Below are 22,311 nucleotides of genomic sequence, written 5' to 3'. Positions count from 1 at the left end.
AATCCACCTGCCAATGCAGGAAAATGGGTTCAATCCCTGGCCCGGGAAGATCTCACATGCTGCGGAGCAACTAAGCCCATGCGCCACAACTACTGAGCCCTCGCACCACAACTACTGAAGCCCACGCACCTAGAGCCTGTGCTCCCCAACAAGAGAAGCCGCCGCGAGAAGCCCGCGAACCGCAACGAAGACCCAACGCAGCCAAAAATAAAATAAATAAATTTATTAAAAAAAAAAAAAAAGAGCAACAACAGACTCTGGAAAGCATCTAATTTCCAGAGTTGCCACACTATAATATTCAAACGTTCAGTTTTCAACAAAAAATTATGAGGCATGAAAAGAAGCAAAAAAGTAATGCCCGTACAGAAGAAAAAAACAGTCTTTCAACAAATGGTGCTGGGACAAGTGGATAACTACATGCAAAAGAATGAAGTAGACCCTTACCTCACACATGCAAAAATTAACTTGACATGGATCAAAGACCTAAATGTAAAAGCTAAAATCATAAAATTCTTAGAGGGAAACATAGGGGTAAATCTTCATGACCCTGAATTTGGCAATGAATTATTAGATATGACACCAAAAGCACAAGTGACAAAAGAAAACAGATAAATTAGACTTCATAAAAATTAAAGACTTTTGTACATTAAAGGATATTTATCAAGAAAATGAGAAGACAACCAACAGTGGGAGAAAATATTTGCAAAACATATATCTGATAAAGGTCTAGTATCCAGAATAAATAAATCTTATAATTTATAAGATTTATAAATAAATATAAATAATCTTATAATTTAGCATCAAAACCACAAAGAGCCCAATTAATAAATGGGCAAAAGGACCCGAGTAAACATTTCTCTTTAGAAGATACAAGCACATAGAAAGATGCTCAATATCACAAATTATTTGGGAAATGCAAGTCAAAACAATAATTAGGTATCACTTCACACTCACTAGGATGGTTATAATTAAAACACACAAACACAGAAAATAACAAGTATTGGTGACAATGTGGAGAAATTAGAACCCTTACACATTGCTGTTGGGAATATAAAATGATGTGGCTGCTATGGAAAAGTCTGGACGTTCCTTATTAAACAAAGAGTTACCATATGACTCAGCAGTCCCACTCCTAGATATATTACCCAAGAGAAACGAAAACAGTTGTTCAAACAAAAACTTGTACATGAATGTTTGTAGCAGAATTGTTCATGATAGGTAAAAAAGTAGAAACAACTCAATATCCATCAACCGAGGAATGGATAAGCAAAAGATGGTATAGCTATACAGTGGAATATTATTTAGCCATAAAAAGGAATGAAGTACTGATAACAATACAACATGGATGAACCCTGAAACCATACACTGAGTGAAAGAAACCAGACACAAAAGGCCGCATACCGTATGATTCTATTTATATGAAATGTCCAGAATAGGCAAATCCATAGAGACAGAAATAGATTAGTAGTTGCCAGGAGCTGGAAGGTAGAGGAAAAGTAATGACTTGCTTAATGGGTATGGGGATTCTTTTGGGGGATGATGGAAATGTTCTGGTATGGGATTGTGGTGATGGTCACACAACACTGTGAATGTACTAAAAGCCACTGAATTGTACACTTTTTATAAGGTTAAAACAGTAGATTTCATGTGAATTTTACCTCAATTAAAAAAATTATGGGAGATATCAGAGAATGTCACATATAGAATGGGTTGGTTCATTCACATATAAGACATACTGAAACGAATATATACTAGACCATAGTATAAAATGTATTCCTTAATGTTGGTTGTGATAAAAATATTTAAGTTACTGTGCATAAACTACCTAGATGAGGAAACTAAAGCTCAAAGAAGGAAATGACTTGATGAAGAATACCTAGGAAGTCAACAGCAAAATGAGGAATAGATTTTAGTACCATTTGATTCTATTATGTTAACATTGCATTAATTTAAAAGTAACAAAACGTGTGCTCATTCCTTATAATAACTAAAGTAATATATGCTTGTTTAAAAAAATTAACATTTTTTTTTAGTTCTGTTTTTTTTTTTGGCCATCCCTCGCAGCTCGTGGGAACTTAGTTCCCTGACCAGGGATTGTAACCGGGCCCTCCGCAGTGAGAGCGCGGAGTCCTAACCACTGGACCACCAGGGAATTCCCAACACTTACTTTTAATGGGGGCTTGATTCATTAATAATAGAAGAGGAAGAAAGATGAAGATTAGGTATAACAACTCTAGATTCTCATACTCCAACTAACCAATTGGTTTCTATTTTTTTTTAAATAATAAACTTACAATACAACATGGGTCTACATTTTTAAAGTGTGGATAGTAGGTCCTAAATATGGTTCAGTAAATGACTGACCAGACTTGAGAAGAACCATGAGGAAATGTCTTAAGAGTATGGGTCATTTCATTCAGAAGAGAAAGACTTTGGGGTGACTATGTTCTAGGTTTTAATTTTTTTTTTTTTTTTTTTGCGGTACACGGGCCTCTCACTGTTGTGGCCTCTCCCGTTGCGGAGCACAGGCTCTGGACGCGCAGGCTCAGTGGCCATGGCTCATGGGCCTAGCCGCTCCACGGCATGTGGGATCTTCCCGGACCGGGGCACGAACCCGTGTCCCCTGCATTGGCAGGTGGACTCTCAACCACTGCGCCACCAGGGAAGCCCCTGTTCTAGGTTTTAAAGGGTTGTCATAAAAAAAAGAAATCAACCATGGAATCATAGTAAAGGCCAGGGGTTTAAATTCAATCCTGTGGTAAACAAGTAGAATATGAGTTGTCCCTGTGCCAAGATACCTCTTCCTTCCAATTCTCATGGTTTAGTTTCTACTTCATTGATGGAAACATGAACTAAAAAAGGCTTAGTGTTACTCAGATCGATGATGCAAAAAGAGTGCTTCACTCCTCTTCTAGAGACCCAACAGCCAATCCTTACCCATCAAAGTCTCTGGCTATAGAATGAAGTCCAAACCTCTTAGCTTGGAATTCAAGGTCTTGATAATCTAGCTCCCACATCTTACCAGACTTACTACAATCTCTTCTTAACAAATATTCTCTACTCAGGTCAAATCAATCTGTCTTTATCGTAAAAGCTATGGTAGCCACTTAAAGCTTGATTCAAATATTTCAGAATTTTAGTTCCAGACAACCAAAATTTTTAAAAGATTATTTTATTCTGAAATATTCACTTACCAAAAAAATTGTAAACGAGAACATTTTTTTGCCTAAATCATTTGAGTTGCTGACCTAATGCCCTGACACTCCTAAATACTTTAGTATATTTAGTGCGCTTGTCTCACAAGATGTTCTCCTACGTAATCTCAACACAACCATCAGAATCAAGAAACTAACACCGATACATTACTATCATCCTCAGATCTCATTCAAGTTTCACCACTTGTCCCAATAGGGTCTTTTATTGCAAAAGGATTCAGTTCAGAATCATATGTTGAATTTATTTATTTATTTATTTGTAAATACCTATGTATTTATTTGGCTGCGCCGTGTCTTAGTTGCGGCACGCGGGATCTTTAGTTGCAGCACGCGAACTCTTAGTTGCAGAATGTGGGATCTAGTTCCCTGACCAGGGATCGAACCCGGGCCCCCTGCATTGGGAGCGCAGAGTCTTGGCCACTGGACCACCAGGGAAGTCCCCATATGTTAAATTTAGCTGTCATGTTTCTTTAGTCTCCTTCAGCCAGGAAGAGTTTCTTAGACTTTCCTGGAGTTTCATAACCTTGACGCTTTGCAAAATTATAGGACAGTAATGTTCCTCAATTTGTGTGTCGGATGTTTCCTCATGATTAGATTCAAGTTATTTGGCAGGACTATACTGGAGTGATGTTGTATTTTCATTGTATCCTATCGAGTGGCTCACAATTTTCATTTGTCCCATTACTAAAAACATTCAAAACATTTTTTTTTCTTTTAAATTTTGGCTGCACCACATGGCTTGCAGTATTTCAGTTCCCCGACCAGGGATTGAACCCAGGCCATGGCAGTGAAAGTGCTGAATCCTAACCACTAGACTACCAGGGAACTCCCATAACATTCAATTTGATCATTTAAGAGATTCCTCTGGCAAGCTTTTTTGCATAAGACATTCTAGGCCCACCGTGTACTTTCCCTGCCCAGACCTGAAATAAGAAGCCCTTTTAGTGGAAAATGGTATTTAAAGGCCAAGACCTATACAGTAGATGTGCTCATTGGTTTTGGGGTGTTGTTGTTCCTAGACCCTCTAAGTGGACAGTTAAGCAATATATGCATACATAGGTGCACACACATACATCTACAAACACACATTTACATCTAATTTTTTTCCCTACACTTATCTGTTTATATATTGAATGTCGTGAGCTCACACTGATACTCTGAATTCGATACTGACAACACAAGATGCATTTTAGTTTTCTCTTTCTGTATTGGTAAATCCTTTCCCTGACTGTGAGAAATCTGCCCCCCATTATACTTATTATATTTACTTATTTGATCAGGCTTCCTGTATATAACCAATCTCCTACATCCTCTTCCAGCTGTCTCCTGCATGGATGTCCTCTTTCCCTGTTTGAATGTGACTCCCATTCTGGGCTGATTCTATGTGAAACCCCTCCTCACCCCATTTGGGTGACCCCTCTGTGTGAACGCTCTCTTCACTCTGCTCCGGCTCTAATACCACTTTCCAGGCTGCCCTTCCTCAGGGACTCCATCCTTGTCTGAGTCTGCTCAGACTCAGACTCCCTACCTGAACTGCTCCCACCCTGTGTGGGCACCCTCAACTCAGGCTCTGACACGCACTGTCTCCCGCACACCAACGTGTAGATGACTCTTTGACCCTGCTACGGCACTGACTCTCCATGCTGGGCTCCTCCCTCCAGTTCCCCACACTGGGCCATCTACCTAGTGCTGTGTGGATGCCCTCCTTACCCTATGCAGTTTCCATCTCCCTACACTGGATGCGGATACTCCCCCATCCAGTGTGGATGCTCTCCTTTCATCTCACTTGGGTTCTGACACGCCACTCTGCGACACTTTGGCCTATTCCCACCTCTAACCCAAACACCTTTCCTACTTCGGTCTATGTAATGGTACCAGGACTTGAATTGTTTGTAAAAGGGAATAACATATATGATTTCACTTAATTCCTTCATTAGAAGAAAGAATGGATTGCTGAAAATGGTTTGAAAAGACTGGTATGGACAATGCTGAGGATACCACTTCTAGACTGAAAAATACAAGTTATTGAAACCTCTGCTTTCTGTTGAGAACTCTGACAAATAAGAAACATGACATATTCCTTCTTAGATAAGCACAAGTTATTAAACTCCTATAGTTATAAACCTAGCAACAGAAAGCAACAATAAAGCATTCCAACTTGGCAAGTAACTAAAAGGCATATGTAAAAGGCTGTTCAATGAAGCAATAATTATATAAATAATATATTGAAATTAAAAGTAAAGAACTGGTTAAAAAGTCACTTTAAGTAATGTGATATATTGCACATTTAAAAAATACTGCCTTGAAAATAAATACTGCCTTGAGTATGATTATTTCAAACCATGTTTAATTAAGGGAGAAGAGAAGCAAGAAACTGAAAGAAGGAAAGAGTAGAAAAGAAAAGAACGTATACAATGGAAGGTAGTAGAAAAAGAAAAAGCTAAGGAGAGATGGAAAGATAAATATGAGCACAAAGACAAAATGAAACAAAGTCAGAGAAGATAAAAGAAGAAAAGGTGAAACTAAACAAGAATAAGTTCCTAAGGACTTCCCTAGTGGTCCAGTGGTTAAGACTTCACGCTCCCAATGCAGGGGGCCCACATTTGATCCCTGGTCAGGGAACTAGATCCTGCATGCTGCAACTAAAAGATGCTGCATGCCGCAACAAAGATCCCATGTGCCACAACTAAGACCCACCACAGCCAAAAAAAGAGAAAAGAGGGCTTCCCTGGTGGCGCAGTGGTTGAGAGTCTGCCTGCCGATGCAGGGGACACGGGTTCGTGCCCTGGTCCGGGAGGATCCCACGTGCCGCGGAGCGGCTGGGCCCGTGACCCATGGCCGCTGAGCCTGCGCGTCCGGAGCCTGTGCTCCGCGACGGGAGGGGCCGCGGCAGTGAGAGGCCCGTGTACCGCAAAAAAAAAAAAAAAAAGAGAAAAGAATAAGTTCCTAGATGGTTACCATAGCAAGCCCTCAATAAATGTCTGTTAACAAAATTCATTAGGGCACTCTTGCCTCTGCCTTTTGAAATGCCAATTAGCAAATCAGCTGTTAGGTCTCTCCAATTATAGTACACCTACGTTAAGACCTCTGGGAATTTCATGCGAAACTTGTGAAATCTGAACAAGATTGAGGGATCATAGCAATGTCACCTTTTATAGTTATGAGACAAGTTAACGTTGCTGAAAACTGGGTGAAGAGTAAATGGGATCTCTGTATTATCTCTTAGAACAGCATGAGAATCTATAATTCTCTCAACAAAAAGGAAAATAAACCTATTAAAAAACAAAAACAAAACAAAACAAAACAAAAAGACCTCTGGTAGTTATTCCTAAGCCACAGACTCTCAGCCAAGCATCAAGGGGCCCAAGTGATTGTTTATTACAAAACCATTTAGTAGAAAACATCTCAAAGCAGATAATCCAGTAGGTCGGTGTCACCACCTTTAATTATGAAAAAAAGCAAATTCATTTAAAAAAGCAACAAACAATCACAAGTTGAGTGTGATTTCTCAGATGTTCTCCTTTGAAATCCCTCCCTGTTTAATCATTAAAAAAAAAAATCCAGAGTCAAAAACTAGTGCCAAAGAAAGAATAAAATGGTACTACAAAGCAGCGTGTCCTGTGTGCCCCTGAAGTAGGTTACTATTTCTAGGCCTCATTTTCCTCATCTGTAAAGTGAGGATGCTGGAGGAGATCAGTGGCTCCCAAAATGTCATACCTGCTACATCAAATCACTTGAGGAACACATTTAACATTCTGATTCTAAAAAACACAATACCATTGACATTAGCATCCAAAAAAAGAGAACTACTTAGGTGTAAATGTAACAAAATCTGTACACGATCTCTATGCGGAAAACTTAAAAACTCTAATGAATGAAATCAAAGTAGAACGAAATAAATGGAGAGATATTCCATGTTCACGGGTAGGAAGACTCAGCATTGTCAAGCTGTCAGTTCTTCCCAATTTGATCTATAGATCAATCATACTGATCAATGCAATGTCAACCAAAATTCCAGTAAGTTACTTCACGGATATCAACAAATTGGAGTTTATCTGGAAAGGCAAAAGACCCCAACTTGCCAATACAATATTGGACAACAAAGCTGGAGGACTGACACTACCCAACTTCAGGATTCACTATAAAGCTAGTAATCAAGACAGTGTGATATTGGCAAAAGAACTGACAAATAGATCAATGGAAGAGAATAAAAGGCCTAGAAATAGACCCCCATAAATACAGTCAATTGATCTTTGACAAAGGAGCAAAGGCAATACAATGGAGCAAAGATAGTTTCTTCAACAAATGGTGCTGGAACAACTGTATGTCCACATGTTAAAAAAAAATGAATATTTTTTTGCACCTTTCACAAAAATCAACTCAAAATGGATCACAGACCTATATGTAAAATATTAAACTCCTAGAAAGTAACACAGAAGAAAACTTAGGTGACCTAGGGTATGGTGATGACTTTTAGATATAACACCAAAGGCACAATCTATGAAAGAAATCATTGATAAGCTGAACTTCATTAACATTAAAAACTTCCCTGTGAAAGAAAATGTCAAGAAAATTAGAGGACAAGCTACAGACTGTTGAGAAAATATTTGCAAAAGACACATCTGTTAAAGGACTATTATCCAAAACACAGTAAAGAACTCTGAAATTCAACAATAACAAACACGGACTTCCCTAGTGGTGCAGTGGTTAAGAATCCGCCTGCCAATGCAGGGGACACAGGTTCGAGCCCTGGTCTGGGAAGATCCCACATGCCGCGAAGCAACTAAGCCCATGCGCCACAACTACTGAGCCTGCGCTCTAGAGCCCATGAGCCACAACTACTGAGCCTGCATACCACAACTACCGAAGCCCGCGTGCCTAGAGCCTGTGTTCTGCAACAAGAGAAGCCACCACAATGAGAAGCCCACGCACCGCAATGAAGAGTAGCCCCCGCTCGCCGTAACTAGAGAAGGCCCGCATGCAGCAATGAAGACCCAACGCAGCCAAAAATAAATAAATTTATTAAAAAAACAAAACAGGGGCTTCCCTGGTGGCGCAGTGGTTGGGAGTCCGCCTGCCGATGCAGGGGACACGGGTTCGTGCCCCGGTCCGGGAAGATCCCACATGCCGTGGAGCAGCTGGGTCCGTGACCCATGGCTGCTGAGCCTGTGCGTCCGGAGCCTGTGCTCCACAACGGGAGAGGCCACAGCAGTGAGAGGTCCGCGTACCGCAAAAAAAAAAAAAAAAAAAAAAAAAAACAATAACAAACAACCAGATCAAAAATTGAGCTAAAGAACTTAACAGATACCTCACCAAAGAAGTACACAGATGGCAAATAAGCATATGCAAAGATGCTCAACATTGTGTTACCAGAGGAGGAGGGTAGAAGAAGTGGGAATTGGAGGAAGGTGGTAAAAAGTACAAATTTCTAGTTATAAGATACATAAGTACTAGGGATGTAATGTACAATATGACGACTATAGCTAACACTGCTATACGATATATAGAAAAGTTAAGACATTATGTCACCTCAGAAACCCTTAACACACAGACAGACAACACCCACCTTGACTGTACCGTCGTCACTGCCAGTGCAGACAAGCTGGGGACCCCTCCTGGCCGGATAACAGGAATTCACAAAGGAAGTGTGCCCCTTCAGTCTTTTAACTCTCTCGCCTGTTTCACTATCCCACACCGCCACAGTTTTATCTGTGGATGCTGAGAAGAGCATACTAGAAGGTGAGAGGAAGAACAAAAAATTAAGTGAAGACAAGGAATAGCAATCTATCTTCTCCACTTGCCAAAACGTGCCAGTTTTCAAGATCACTAACATGTGCTCTGACAGCTTGGCACCTCATGCTGGAATGCCTCGCCTTACATAACAAAATCCTAATCATGCTCTAGACCCAGTTATAAGGTCTGCTCTACGAAATGTAAAAAACATTTCCCTGTCAGTCCCCACATTATACATCTAATACAGCAGTCTTCTCAATCTTTCCCTCCTTTTTCATATACAACACTTTACACATCCTTCCACCTGGAAATGTTTAATCACTCCCTGCTGTGGAGGTGAGACACACTGTAGCAATTCCTGACCCAATGGCTTGGTAACTCTCTTTCTCTAAAACTCAAAAGGTTTTGTCTCTGAGGCTGATTTCTAAGTTATGATTGAATTTACAATGCTTTCTTTACTCAAATAGGAAAAATTTATACAAGGCTATGCACCCAGTTGTTCAGGGAACCCTAAAATTTTTAGGGGTCAGAGCTGTAAACCAATAAATGTTTATTGAAATACTGAATGGGATTAATTAACTTTGTATAACCACATTTTTATATTATCTGTAGTTATTCTAAAGTTATGCAATTGTTAAAATATTTATAATAAATAGTATGTTATAGAAAACAGATATGACAGGTGAATAACGTTAAGGGTAAAAAGCAGCAGACAAGATTGTACAAGTAGTTCTTTTTTTTTTAAATTTGGCTGCGCTGCGTGGCTTGTGGGATCTTAGTTCCCCGACCAGGACTGAACCCAGGCCACGGCAGTGAAAGCGCTAAGTCCTAACCACTGGACTGCCAGGGAACGCCCACAAGTAGTTCTCACATATACAAAAAAACCAAACTCTTTTGAATAGGAAAAAGGCTTGAGAAAAACATATCATAATATTAACAGTGATTATCTTTGGAGTGGTAAAAACAGTGATTATCTTTGGAGTGGGCTATGTGGTCATTTTCCTGCTTTTTTTTCGAGTTTTCTTGAAATAGATTATTTTATTATTACTTTTATAATAAAAGTCGCTAATTTTTATATATGTAAATTACATTTTATGTCTTAAAATTTTTTTTTCTGCGATGTTGATATGTTAGATAGAGGTGATATGTCTATAAATGCATAGATGGAACAATAAACACCTTACTTGGGTTACAGCGATAGGATAATAAAGTGGTTGTCCAAAACGCAGATTTTTTTCTTTTTAAACATCTTTATTGGAGTATAGTTGCTTTACAATGGTGTGTTAGTTTCTGCTGTATAACAAAGTGAATAAGCTATACATAAACATATATCCCCATATCTACTCCCTCTTGCATCTCCCTCCCACCCTCCCTATCCCACCCCTCTAGGTGGACACAAAGCATCGAGCTGATCTCCCTGTGCTATGTGGCTGCTTCCCACTAGCCATCTATTTTACATTTGGTAGTGTATATGTGTCCATGCCACTCTCTCACATCGTCCCAGCTTACCCTTCCTCTTCCCCGGGTCTTCAAGTCCATAAAACGCAGTAGTTTTTGACAGCACAGTCTCCTGAGAGAAAACTCAGGGATGAAATGTGAAAGGATGCCAAGAAGAATTACTATAAGAAGCAGTTGTCACCCACTATGCAGAATACTCACCTGCCGTCTGTGTTATAATGCAGTTCCATCACTGCTCCACTGTGTCCCTTCAATGTAGCATAGTTATCGCAGTCACCATAGACATTCCACAACACTGTTAGGGCGACAGGGGTTCTGTGAGCATTACTAGGCAAAAGAAAACTCATTATTGGCCATGGAAAGGGTACTTATGAATTCACTAGAACAACAGTTCTGAAATTATACTCCTTTGGAACACTATTAGTTCTATTAGCTAGATCAATTTTCTTCACATTAAAACAAAAATAATGCAATATTTTCACATTTCATAAAATAAAAACATTTTAGTTAATGGCTATCATTTTTAAAATCTTAAGTGTTTCTCCTGTACTTTTAAAAAGTTGGCACTCACAGCTACTGTCTGCTATGAGTAGAAGCAGACTGCAAAATGATGGTACTTATGGGAAACTCTGGAAGCTGCAACTGACTTGAAGGTCATAGGAGAACGACTTTATACTACATTCACTCATTGCAAATGTACTAAATACCTATGCCAGGTGCTGGAGTAAAATAAGGTAAATGAATAGACACAGTTCCAATCCTTAGGGAGCTTGGTCCAGCACAGAGTGAAGTTTGATGAGTGTTATTAAGGAACACTCTATACACAATAAGGTATTTAGAGTTATTTTCCTGCTGATAAAACTGTTTCTAGTTTGTTCAATGAAATTAAGCAAATCAGTAGTTCAAGTATGTTCTGCAAAGATCCTTAAGCCTTCCAGAGACTTGGCCACTAGTAAGTTTAAGGAACACAGAACCAGAACGCCAAAGTCAAAGCAGACATCATCTACCCTGAGGCACAGTTATAAGCAAAGAGCCAAAAGACTCTTCTTGACTAGTAGCTGAGAATCAGGTAGCAGATCCTATTGACGGCCAGGTAGATTATCCAAGTGAGGTGCAACGTCAGGACTCCCTCCTTCCTTTCCAAATGCTAAGATTCTGAGGGAATGGATCAAGAGGAGAGCCTCAATATCTTTGGGAAAAAGTTATCTCTCTCCTCTTTACTCCCATTAGCCTGTTAAGCCTAGATCTCCAGTCTTGCTAAATCAGCTCGAGATTTGCCTCCATGAGGACGATGTTCTCAAACTAGAGCGACTCACTTTCCAACTGGTAACGTAATTCCTTCTGTATTTACCACATGGACCCTGAGTTCTCCACCCAAAATCATTCAGCATTTTCATGACCCTATTTTAGCATATTAGCCACATAGTTTGTTATGTGACCAACTTAGACTTATACTCTCTATGGCACTGAAGGTTTTAAAAAGTAATCACTATTTGGCAGACAGCAATTACTCCAGATTCAAAAACTATGCCTTACATATCAGTCGGTCAAATCCTGCAGATGCTAAGGTGGATCCATTGGGGTGAAACTTGCAGCAATACACTTCCCCTTCATGTCCTGAGAGAAGCATGATTGGGGCTTGGAGGGAGGAACATCTTGGAGGCCCCTAAACAAAAGAGAGAAGTACAGAGTAGTCACTACATACAGGCAAAGGAGACTGAAAGGTCAGGGAATGGGGAGTATAAGGAGAAGACAAGGGAAACTGATTGAGTGTATTTCTCCTGATTTAGAGAATGGCAACTCTTCGCACATAACTTACGTCTCCAATTTTATACTCTCCTGCTGAAGTTTCCAGTGTCTATCTGTTATACTAACTCCCTTCCTCCCTCACTGTGCTCCCATCCCATACCCAACTTTTATTTAGTTAGTTAGTTTTTAAATTCGAGCGCTCAGTTGCCTGCTTGCCTCCTTTCAAGTTTGACCTCATTTCTTAGGCTGAGTGCCCATATTTTTGTCTTATCATTGTCCTACATCATTTTTAAAAATTAATTAATTAATTAAATTATTTATTTTTGGCTGCGTTGGGTCTTCGTTGCTGCGCGCGGGCTTTCTCTAGTTGCCGTGAGCAGGGGCTACTTTTTGTTGCGGTACGCGACTTCTCATTGCAGTGGCTTTTCTCGTTGTGGAGCACGAGCTCTAGGAGCGTGGGCTTCAGTACTTGTGGCATGCGGGCTCAGTAGTTGTGGCTCATGGGCTCTAGAGCGCAGGCTCAGCAGTTGTGGCGCGTGCGCTTAGTTGCTCCGCAGCATATGGGATCTTCCCGGACCAGGGCTCGAACCTGTGTCCCCTGCATTGGCAGGTGGATTCTCAACCACCGCATCACCAGGGAAGCCCTATACCCAACTTTTAACTGTTCAAACACATTAAACTAATTTCTGCCTCAGGATCTTTTACACTTGTTGTTGCCCCTGACAGGAACCCCCTTCCCCTAGATCTTCCTATGTGTGGCTCCTTTCAAATGTTTCCTCTCCAGAAAGTCTTTCCTGGAACACTCAAGCTCAAGCAGCACCCTACCTCCCTCTGCATTCTATCAACCCTGCTGTATTCTCTCACAGCACCTATCACTATCTGAAATTACCTTCCTTATGTGTTTGTTTACATTTTGTTTCCCCTGGCCTGCCACTAGAAAAGCTCTGTGAGTGCTGGAATCTTACCAGTGTAATTCTACACTGTTTTCCCAGTTTCTAGTTTGATGAATGAATGATTGAACTAAGCTTTCCCAAAACCCTGCAGGGTACAGTTATTAAGCAAAGTAGTTTTGATTATGGTCTTGGACATTAAGCCTAGGCTTGGGCAATTCAAAGAAACCTGGGCTGATATTCTTACTTGTCAGACAGAAGAACAAGTTCACTATTAATAATCCCCAAATCTCTTCAGTTTTCCAGCTTACTCATTTACTCAAAAAATACTATGTGCCAGGCACTGTTCTACGCACTGATAAAACAGGATTGAACAAAATAAACAATGGAGCTTGTGTTCTAGTGGGAAGGAGGGGCAGAAAGGAGGGAGGGAAGGCAGAAACATGTAAAACATATAGATGGTGGTATGTGCTATGGAGAAAAACAAAGCAGCAATGTGGGCTAGTGAGCACAGAGTATTGCAATTTAAAACAGGCTCGTCAAGAAAGCCTTCACGGAAAAAGTGATACTTGAGCAGAGGTTGGGAGGAGTTGAGTGTGTAAACCATGTGGACATTTGGAAGAAGAGTAAATCCGTAGGGGGAGCAGCAAATGCAAAGGCTTTGTGGCAGGAGCATGGAAGCCAGTGTGCCTGGAGCAGGGTGAGCAATGGAAAATTGGTAGTTCAGAGAGGTCAAGGGAAAGAGGGCAAAAGACTGTCAGGATTTTAGTTTTACTCTGAGTGAATTGAAAAGCCAGGGAAAGTTTTCAGCAGGGGGTAATACGATCTGATGTTTAGAAGGATTCCTCTGGCTGCTGGATTGAGACTAGACTGAGCATCCGCGAAGAGAAACAGGAATACCATTACGATCCTACAGCAATAATGCCAGCTGAGATAATGATGGTTTAGACCAGGAGCTAGTGATGGAGCTGGCAGAAGTAGTAGCAAGTCTGGATATATTTTGAGGACAGTGCCAGCAGGATTTATTGACCAGCTGGTTGAGGAGTTGGGGAGGGGGGTACATATATTTCTTCCGCTGAGCCTAACAGGACCGAGGGAGAGATGTGATCACCACCTCTATCGTACAAGAAACGTAGTTAAGAACAAGGATTCTGAATTTAAAATCTGTTCCTATCAGTTACTAGATAACTTTGTTTCCCCATCTACAAAATGGGATAATAGCAATTCCTAACTTTCAGGCAGTTACCAAGATTAATGGAGTTTTCATATACAAAGAAAGCACTTAGTACAAGAGCTCAATGGAGGGTAACTATTCCACGGTTGTTACTAATACTAGTCAAGAGAAACAGAGTGAAAAGCAAGTTGCCCAAAGTTCCAAAGCCAGCCAGTATCTTTCATTTCCTTCCTTCCTTCGTTCCCTCATTCATTCATTCATCCATCCACTCTTCCAACTTTCCTGAACGTTTATTCTATGCCGGATCCCTGGAACATTTAAGATTCCAAAGCCCCGGCCCCGGTTTTGAGCTCAAGGTCCTTAAGCCTAATTCTAACGCCTCCTCACAGGGCGGTCGAGATGCCGAAAACGGGCGTCAAACGGGGAAATATATGGAGCATCGCAGAGTGTTGGCTGCTCTTACAGTGCTTTTCTGCTTTAACTCCAGGGTGAGAGAGTCCCGTTCCGTCCCCGCAGTGCGGGGAAAGGGCCGGTGCGGGATCACCAGGTACAGCGCTGAGGAGAGAGGAAGAGCTGAGGGCCGAAGGCCGCCTGCTCCCTTACTCACCGCTTGCAGCAAAGCTCCCGGCGCCGCCTGCTGCTGCCCGGCTCCGGGGCCCGACCCCGCCGCTCCCAAAAGCAATTCATGCCGCGGCCGCTTGACTGGGACCAGCGGCAACTCTGGGCCCTTTCGCTTCTGCTGTTCTATCATGGCGGCAGCCGCTCTCCTCAAGCCGCCACTGACCGCGCTGACACCCTCAGGCACCACACGATTGGCTCCAACTTAGTCTTCCCCCGGAACTTCCGGCTTGGAGAAGCCAATCAGCTTCCAATACTCCCCTCTGCACCGCCCCCTGGAGAGTCTCCTGTTATTGGTCAGTTCTTTCTGCCCTTACGAGAGTACTATTCCAGGATTGGTGAATAGAGCTGGAGTCCCACCTAGGCGCGCTGTGTCCTGTGGGTGGAAGCTCGCTGACTGGGTTTCGGTGTTGCGCGCAATGCTGCGGCGAGGAGACCGGACGCTGATACCGAGTAAGTGTAAGGAAGATCGGGGGTGGGGGCAGTGGAATCTGGAGGCGGCGCCTCCGTTATGTGGTCTGAGGCTGGCCCTTCTCAGCTGCAGGTTTGATTGCAAGGCGCAGAGGGGGGCCCCGAGTTCCTAGCTCTTGTGTGTAGTAGCCTGGGTTCCCTTTCTAGGGCTGGAGCAGAGCTTTGGGGTCTCTGCGCCTGCCTGGGGCCCTCGACGACTGACTTTTTCAACAAGAGCCTTCCTTGTCGAGCCCCGTGCCAGGCGCTCCCAGGGAGAAGAGGCCTGTCTCCCAGCCTCCACTAGGGTCCTCTCTGACTGAGGAGGCCGACTTGTTTCTGCCATGATTCTGCAGCCTTTTTTTTAGCGCCTGCTCAGTGCTCCTGAGAGAGACGGAGATGAAGGAAATGTCCGACTCTCGGCTTCCAGAGCACAGTCTTGTTGAGAAATTCGGATTCATACCTGTGAACTAGGCCTTCTCCTTAATCATGCAACTGATATTTATTGTGCAAAGCACTGGGGAGACATTGTGAACCAAACATGGTCTCTGACTTCAGGGCTGTTGTTAGTCCGGTGGGGGAAACAGATGCTCACCAATGATCTCACTAAGAAATGCAAAGTAAGTGCTGCCTACGAGAGGAAGCTGGTGTTATGAGTGCCTGGAATAAGCAGGAAGGTTTCTCTAAGGAAAAGATGCCTGAACGGATACCTGAAGGAACAGTTCTAATTAGTTGGGTGAAGAGAGGAAGGCAGCGTATTCCATACAGAACAGCATGTGCAGAGGTCCTGTGGCAAATGTGAGGAAAGTGACTAACAGGTACAAAGAGGCCAGTGTGGCCAGGACAAAGGGAACAGAGGGGAATGTGGTACAAGATGAAGCTGGAGGTGGGCAGAGGCCAGACTTTGTAGCTTTTGCTTTAAGACTGATGGGAAATCCCTGAGGGCTTTTTTTTTTTTGCAGGTGGTGGGGTGGGGGAAGCAGCTTGATCCCTCAGGCCTTAGTAGTGTGAACAGATTGGAGGGGAGATAGATGCAGATAGACCACTTTGGTGAGAGTTGTTGGCAGTGAAGACTGAGGTATTGGTGGAACTGAGAGCTAGATATTTCCTAGACTCCTCTGCACCTAAGATGAGAATTGAATTTGGAAATGAGAGGAGGAGGAGAGTGAGAGGCATGCCGTTTTGCTGGCAAATACCACAGCAGAGGCAGTGAGTTTCTTAGTCATCCGCTTTTTGGTTTCATGACTTTCTGCAATGATAGCCATGACTTTCTTGATCATGGCAAAGACTGTTGTTTTGTGGGTTAGGAGATGTTCCTGGGAAGTTCTACCAGTACTTCCTATAGCCCTTGCAGTAATTTTGTAAGTCACATAATACCTGGCAATAAATCCCAGTTTCTGTTTAACCTAGCTAGAATGTGTTCCAATATGTGCAACTGAACTCCATCAGGTAGGGGTACTGCCAGTTAGGTGAGCTATAAAGACAGAGTTAAAGGGAAGTTAAGCTATTGTTTTAATGATGGACTATGGAATCTAAGCTGGATAGGGAGGAAAGTGAAGACAAAAAGAGGGCTGATAGATTGGAAGAAAATAGAGGTCAGTATATCAGGATTCTGATGAGGTCAATCTGCTAGAGGACTTCCGTTTATCCTTAAAGGCCTACTCAGTTGTCACCTTTTAAACTTCTTGCTTCCCCCAGGCCCTTCTTCTCTTTCTTGTTTTCTTAATACTTTGAACCTAATCACTAGCCCTGATCATGCTGCATTATAATTGGTAACCATTATCCTTACGTGACTAGGAAGCCTTTGATGACAGGGACTGTGTTGAAAAGAATGGTTTAGTGGCAAGTGTGTGTGGCTTTTGGAATGGCCTAAGATTTATCTCTTTCTAGCTATGAATTTTCGACAGGTTACTTCTTTCCTGTAAAACAGAGATAGCTATTTTGTAGAGTTGTTTTAAGGATTGAAAGGAGGTTTATGGGGACTTCCCTGGTGGTCCAGCGGTTAAGGCTCTGTGCTGCCAATGCAGGGGACCTGGGTTCAGTCCCTGGTCAGGGAACTGGATCCCGCATGCTGCAACTAAGAGCCCACGTGCTGCAACGAAAATGCCACGTGCTGCAACTAAGACCCGGCACAGCCAAATAAATAAATAAATAAATATTTTTTAAAAAAAGAAAGAAAGGAGGTTTATGAAGTGCCTAGCACAGAGCCTGACATATAAACATCAATAAAGGTGCTGAACTGATAAATTAACTAACAATTTAAAATAGAGTAAAATTAAGTACTTCAGTATTTCAGTAGACGGTTACAAATTCCTGTGTGCTCTATACTGTGGTAAGCACTGGAGAGTTGAAGGATATGATGGAGTGCAAGACAAGGGCATGCTTGGAAGAATTTCACAATCCATAAAGGAAAGAAAAAATATTCGTAAATAGGATTTGAATCCCATCTCCATCATTCATAGTTTTGTAATCTTGAACAAGGTAATTTAGCTTCTCCTGTGTCTTAGTTTCTTCATCTGTAAAATGCCTTACCAAACAGAACGATAATTGCCTATCTTGTTAGGGAGGTCGAAAGGGAATTAACTTAGTTAAGACAAGTAAAGCTTCTAGGTTAAAGGCAAATAGGGAGCACTCAAATATTAGCTATTATTATTAGAAGACTTGGAAGGGACCTTAGGGATTGTTGACTGGTCCTGGGGTCCAGTACCAAAATGGCTAACTCTGAGCAGCCCTTGTCAAGACATTTGACCTCTGTTAGCCTCATCATCTATAAGAGTAGTGGACTGAATGACCTTAATAATTGCTTTCAGCTTTCACTTTTTATGGTCCATTTTTGTTTTTCCTTGTTTCTTACTATTTTTCCTCTTTCCTGCCTTTGACCATTTTGTCAACAGATCCATGACCAGAGTGCAAAATGGGAAAAGCATCAGTCTAAGATAGTTACTCTAGAAATTTGATGGGAAGGAGCAGGATTGGGCCACCAGTTTGATATTTGAAAGTCTTCCATCTTTTGACCTACCCAGCGAATCGTGTGGAGCTCAGTTCCTTCTGCTACATTCTTTAGACCAGAATGCTTTCTTCTTTCTTTACCTGTGTTTGCCACATAGTAAGGCTCTATTCACTCATTCAAGAAAACTTTGAGTACCTACTGTATACAGGCACTGGGAAGACAAAATCAAATGAGAAATGGTCCTTGGTTACATGAATGAATAAATCCAGACCCTGCTCATCCTAGCCTCCAGGAATGATGCCCTTCTAATTACTCCTTACTAATTTGGGATCTAGTTAGTGTTAGAACTATATACTACTCTTCAGGGACTTCCCTGGTGGTCCAGTGGTTAAGACTTCTCGCTCCCAATGCAGGGGGTCCAAGTTCGATCCCTGGTCAGGGAACTAGATCCTGCATGCTGCAGCGAAGATCCTGTGTGCCGCAACTAAGACCTGGTGCAGCCAAATAAATTAAAAAAAAAAAAAAGAACTACATACTCTTCAAAATTTAGATGTGGACGGTGAATTCTTTCTGAGGCAGTGTGGAATAGTGGCTGAGAATGAAGGCTCTGTCATTATTCTGTCTTTGATGTGTCCCAGTATTTTGACTTATCAATTGATTCGCCTCAATTCTTACACATAACTTAAAAATAAATTAAAATCACTTTAACTCTCAGAGGTCTATCTAATTGGTACTGTTAAGTAACAACAGTAAATCTAAATCTTAAACTTAAAAACAACAACAAAAATCTTGGCCAGATCAGTGAGGTGACATATGAAATGAAGTTTCAAAGGGGCTACATATTATCTTTCCAATTTAATATTATTCTATGAATTGCTCATTGCTTGAGGGGAAGGAGGAGAGGACATGGTTATTTTTTTTCCTAATTGCAGGCACATTAAAAAAAAAAGCTGAAAAATCACAAAATTATGGAGGTACAGTACAAATAACACTTCTTGCGGTACGCGGGCCTCTCACTGTTGTGGCCTCTCCTGTTGCAGAGCACAGGCTCCGGATGCGCAGGCTCAGCGGCCATGGCTCACGGGCCCAGCCGCTCCGCGGCACATGGAATCTTCCCAGACCGGGACATGAACCCGTGTCTCCTGCATCGGCAGGCAGACTCTCAACCACTGTGCCACCAGGGAAGCCCCAAATAACACTTCTTAATGAATCATTTGAGAGTTAAGTTGCTGACTTGATGCCCCATCACCCATGAATACTTTAGTTTTCCTATAATCATGGACATTCTTCTATATAACCATAATATAACTTCTATAGTCAGGAAATTAACATTACATAATTACCTCTAATCCTCAGGCCCCGCTCTTCCATGTTTGGGCACTGACTCCCCATTCTGGATTGCCCCAGTGTGCAGACACCCTTATAATCCTGCTTCTCCCCATACTGGGTTGCTCTTTGTAGATTTACTCCTCGCCCAGCATAAGCTCTGACCTCACTCTAGGCTACCATTCCCCTGCCACAGCTCCCATTCCCATTCCCACGCTATACTTTTCCTTGCTCTGCCCTTTGTTTTGGGAAGGAGGTGGCTAATAAATAACTGGGTCCTTATTGCTTCCCTCCATATCACAATTGTTTAAAACATTCAAGTAAAATGAAATGCATAAGGAATTTTTTGTTTCTAGAACTATTGCAAGGCAACTTCAAATGGTGTACCTCAATCCTTGTCAATTTACTTGCTCTTTTAAGTCTACAGATGTGGTCCTATTGAACTACACTATATCTGTCTCAATGTTTTATAAACTTTTTAAAAGCAGCAGAACTATTTTTTCCAAATGAAATGTTACATAGAAGCTTAATAGGTAAACCAGATCAAAGCAGAATATGCTGTTAAAAGTAGACCTTCCTCACATAACCTCCCTTCCCCCTTGCTACCATGACCCACCCCAAAGCTGGGAGGGCAAGTGGGAATCAGCAATAATCAACCTCTGCCTAATGACTGAGGAGAGGCTCCTAGCTTTGCAACTGCTCTGTGTGGGACCTCCTGTAACTCAGATTTCTTTGGGGTTGTTCTCCCCCACCTTTGGTCTGGAGGCTGTCCTCTGGTTGGTTGACCTAGGGCCCTTCTTCTTTGGCCTTCCTGATCCTGTTGTCCCTAGATATTTCAGAACTGACTTTTTAAAATAAACTTGAGTTAACTGAGAAGCTTCTGGATAACCACCGTACATCCTTAGGTAGGTTTTTTCCTAGGTATTTTATTATTTTTGATGCGATTGTAAATGGAATTGTTTCCTTAATTTCCCTTTCTGGTAGTTTGTTGTTAGTGTATAGAAATGCAACAGATTTTTGTATATTAATTTGTATTTATATTAATTTCGTATCCTTCAACTTTAACAAATTCATTGATGAGCTCTAGCAGTTTTTTGGTGGCATCTTTAGGATTTTCTATGTATAGTATCATGTGATCTGCAAATAGAGACAGTTCTACATCTTCCTTTCCAATTGGGATTCCTTTTGAATAACGACCATAGAACAACCCTAGGTTTCTACAGAATATAATTCAAAAAAAATTTAAAATACCATTTGGGAAGGAGGTGGCTAATAAATAACTGTGTCCCTGGCAACCCTTTACAATTCTGAAATCGTAAGCCTGTTACTGTCGTATAACAGGATTTCTCTCAAAAATGCATGCCAATTTCCTGCTTGAAGAATTGCATAGGGTTTCTCAGGCTACTGTTCTACAAAAGGAACAAATAGGGGAGCTTTAAACTTAGCTGTTCATACTCTTATCACTGCAAAAATCTGTACGAAATAACTTAAGATTGTATTGCTCTTTCTGTGACCTTTGTTTAAAGAAGAACAGTTGATAGACTAAGTTGTTTGAGCTTAATTTAGATGTCCTAGCTGCTGATGCCTCTATGGATTCTGTACCTCACTAGTGCTCCAGAAATTGGAGGGATAATTAAGGTTTCTTGATAGAGTCATTGGCCTCAGGTTAATAACCTTTGTTCTGTGATATGAGGTGAGGATGCTGGGCAGAGGGAAGGGAAGGACTAGAGGTGAGACTGCATAGCTGGGAAGTGGAAGAGGCAGGATCCAACCAGACTGTGATACTTGGTGTTTTTTTTTTTTTTTTTTTTTTGCGGTACGGGGCCTCTCACTGTTGTGGCCTTTCCCGTTGTGGAGCACAGGCTCTGGACGCGCAGGCTCAGCGGCCATGGCTCACGGGCCCAGCCGCTCTGCGGCATGTGGGATCCTCCCGGACCGGGGCACGAGCGCGTGTCCCCTGCATCGGCAGGCAGACTCTCAACCACTGCGCCACCAGGGAAGCCCCAGACTGTGATACTTGGATTTAAGCTGTTTGTCAGCCATTTCTCAAGAACGGACAAATCTGCCTTCATTCTATCTGTGTGCTTTTAATAATGTAATAAAACCCACTTCTGGCTGACGTAAACAGAAAAGGGCAAGTTTATTATACAGATACAGGTTGTCTTATGGAACTCAAGGACAGGGATGTTCCTGGGCTTTGGGATGATCCTAGAACTAGGGTCTGGAACCTGACAGAATTTTCTTTCATTTCTTTTTTAAGTGAGGCAGTTCAGTTAATGGATGGTTATTGTAAATCAGGAAGACTTTCCAAAAGTAAGACCTGAAGTAATCATCTGAAAGTGTAGGGGTGTGCTCAGGGTTGAGGAGAGAAGGAGGTATTTGCACACGAAAACCCAAGGAAAATAGAGTTTCAGGTCTTATTGATGTCAAGTAATTAGGAGGAAAAAGAGAACTGAGAACTGTAGCATTAACTTTATCTTTATGTAGCAGTGATTTATGCAGCAAGTAAAGGGGCATGGTTAAGAGCCACTAGACTGCTGGTTTCCTCCCTGTTTAAAGCCAGAAGGCAGAGCAAGAGTACCTCTAAGATCCCTTCCAACTTCAAAGCTCTAAGACTTGGTACTCTGGCAGCATCAGCATCACCTGCGAGCTTGTTAGAAATGCCCACGGAATTCCCTAGTGGTCCAGTGGTTAAGAATCCGCATTCTAATGCAGGGGACTCGGGTTCGATCCCTGGTAGGGGAACTAAGA

At 41.9% G+C, this 22,311-nt stretch overlaps 2 protein-coding genes across 7 annotated transcripts in view; one reads left to right on the top strand and one right to left on the bottom strand.

Moving 5' to 3' along the window:
* SNRNP40 (small nuclear ribonucleoprotein U5 subunit 40) overlaps positions 1-15,018 on the bottom strand; it is a 45,783-nt gene extending 30,765 nt beyond the window's left edge. For 2 of the 3 annotated variants that reach the window (XM_049713753.1, XM_033422337.2), the window contains exons 1-4: positions 14,827-15,018; positions 11,943-12,072; positions 10,608-10,701; positions 8,782-8,947 (exon numbers count right to left, since the gene is read on the bottom strand). In XM_049713753.1, coding sequence (XP_049569710.1) covers positions 8,782-8,947; positions 10,608-10,701; positions 11,943-12,072; positions 14,827-14,970 — 534 coding nt within the window. In that variant the 5' untranslated portion in view covers positions 14,971-15,018. The remainder of the gene's footprint in view (positions 1-8,781; positions 8,948-10,607; positions 10,702-11,942; positions 12,073-14,826) is intronic. The other variant, XM_004266555.3, reaches the window with a different exon arrangement.
* Positions 15,019-15,190: 172 nt separating this feature from the next.
* The window catches only part of ZCCHC17 (zinc finger CCHC-type containing 17), a 55,505-nt gene continuing 48,384 nt past the window's right edge, over positions 15,191-22,311 (top strand). The window contains exon 1 of one of the 4 annotated variants that reach the window (XM_004266553.4): positions 15,191-15,290. The gene's annotated coding sequence lies outside the window, so the exon portion shown is untranslated. Of the gene's footprint in view, positions 15,291-15,886; positions 15,905-22,311 lie in introns of those variants that run through there. The other 3 variants (XM_049714069.1, XM_049713949.1, XM_049713935.1) reach the window with 3 other exon arrangements.

This window comes from Orcinus orca, chromosome 1 (assembly GCF_937001465.1).
Source record: "Orcinus orca chromosome 1, mOrcOrc1.1, whole genome shotgun sequence".
NCBI lineage: Eukaryota > Metazoa > Chordata > Mammalia > Artiodactyla > Delphinidae > Orcinus > Orcinus orca.
This window is presented reverse-complemented; position numbering and strand designations above follow the sequence as displayed.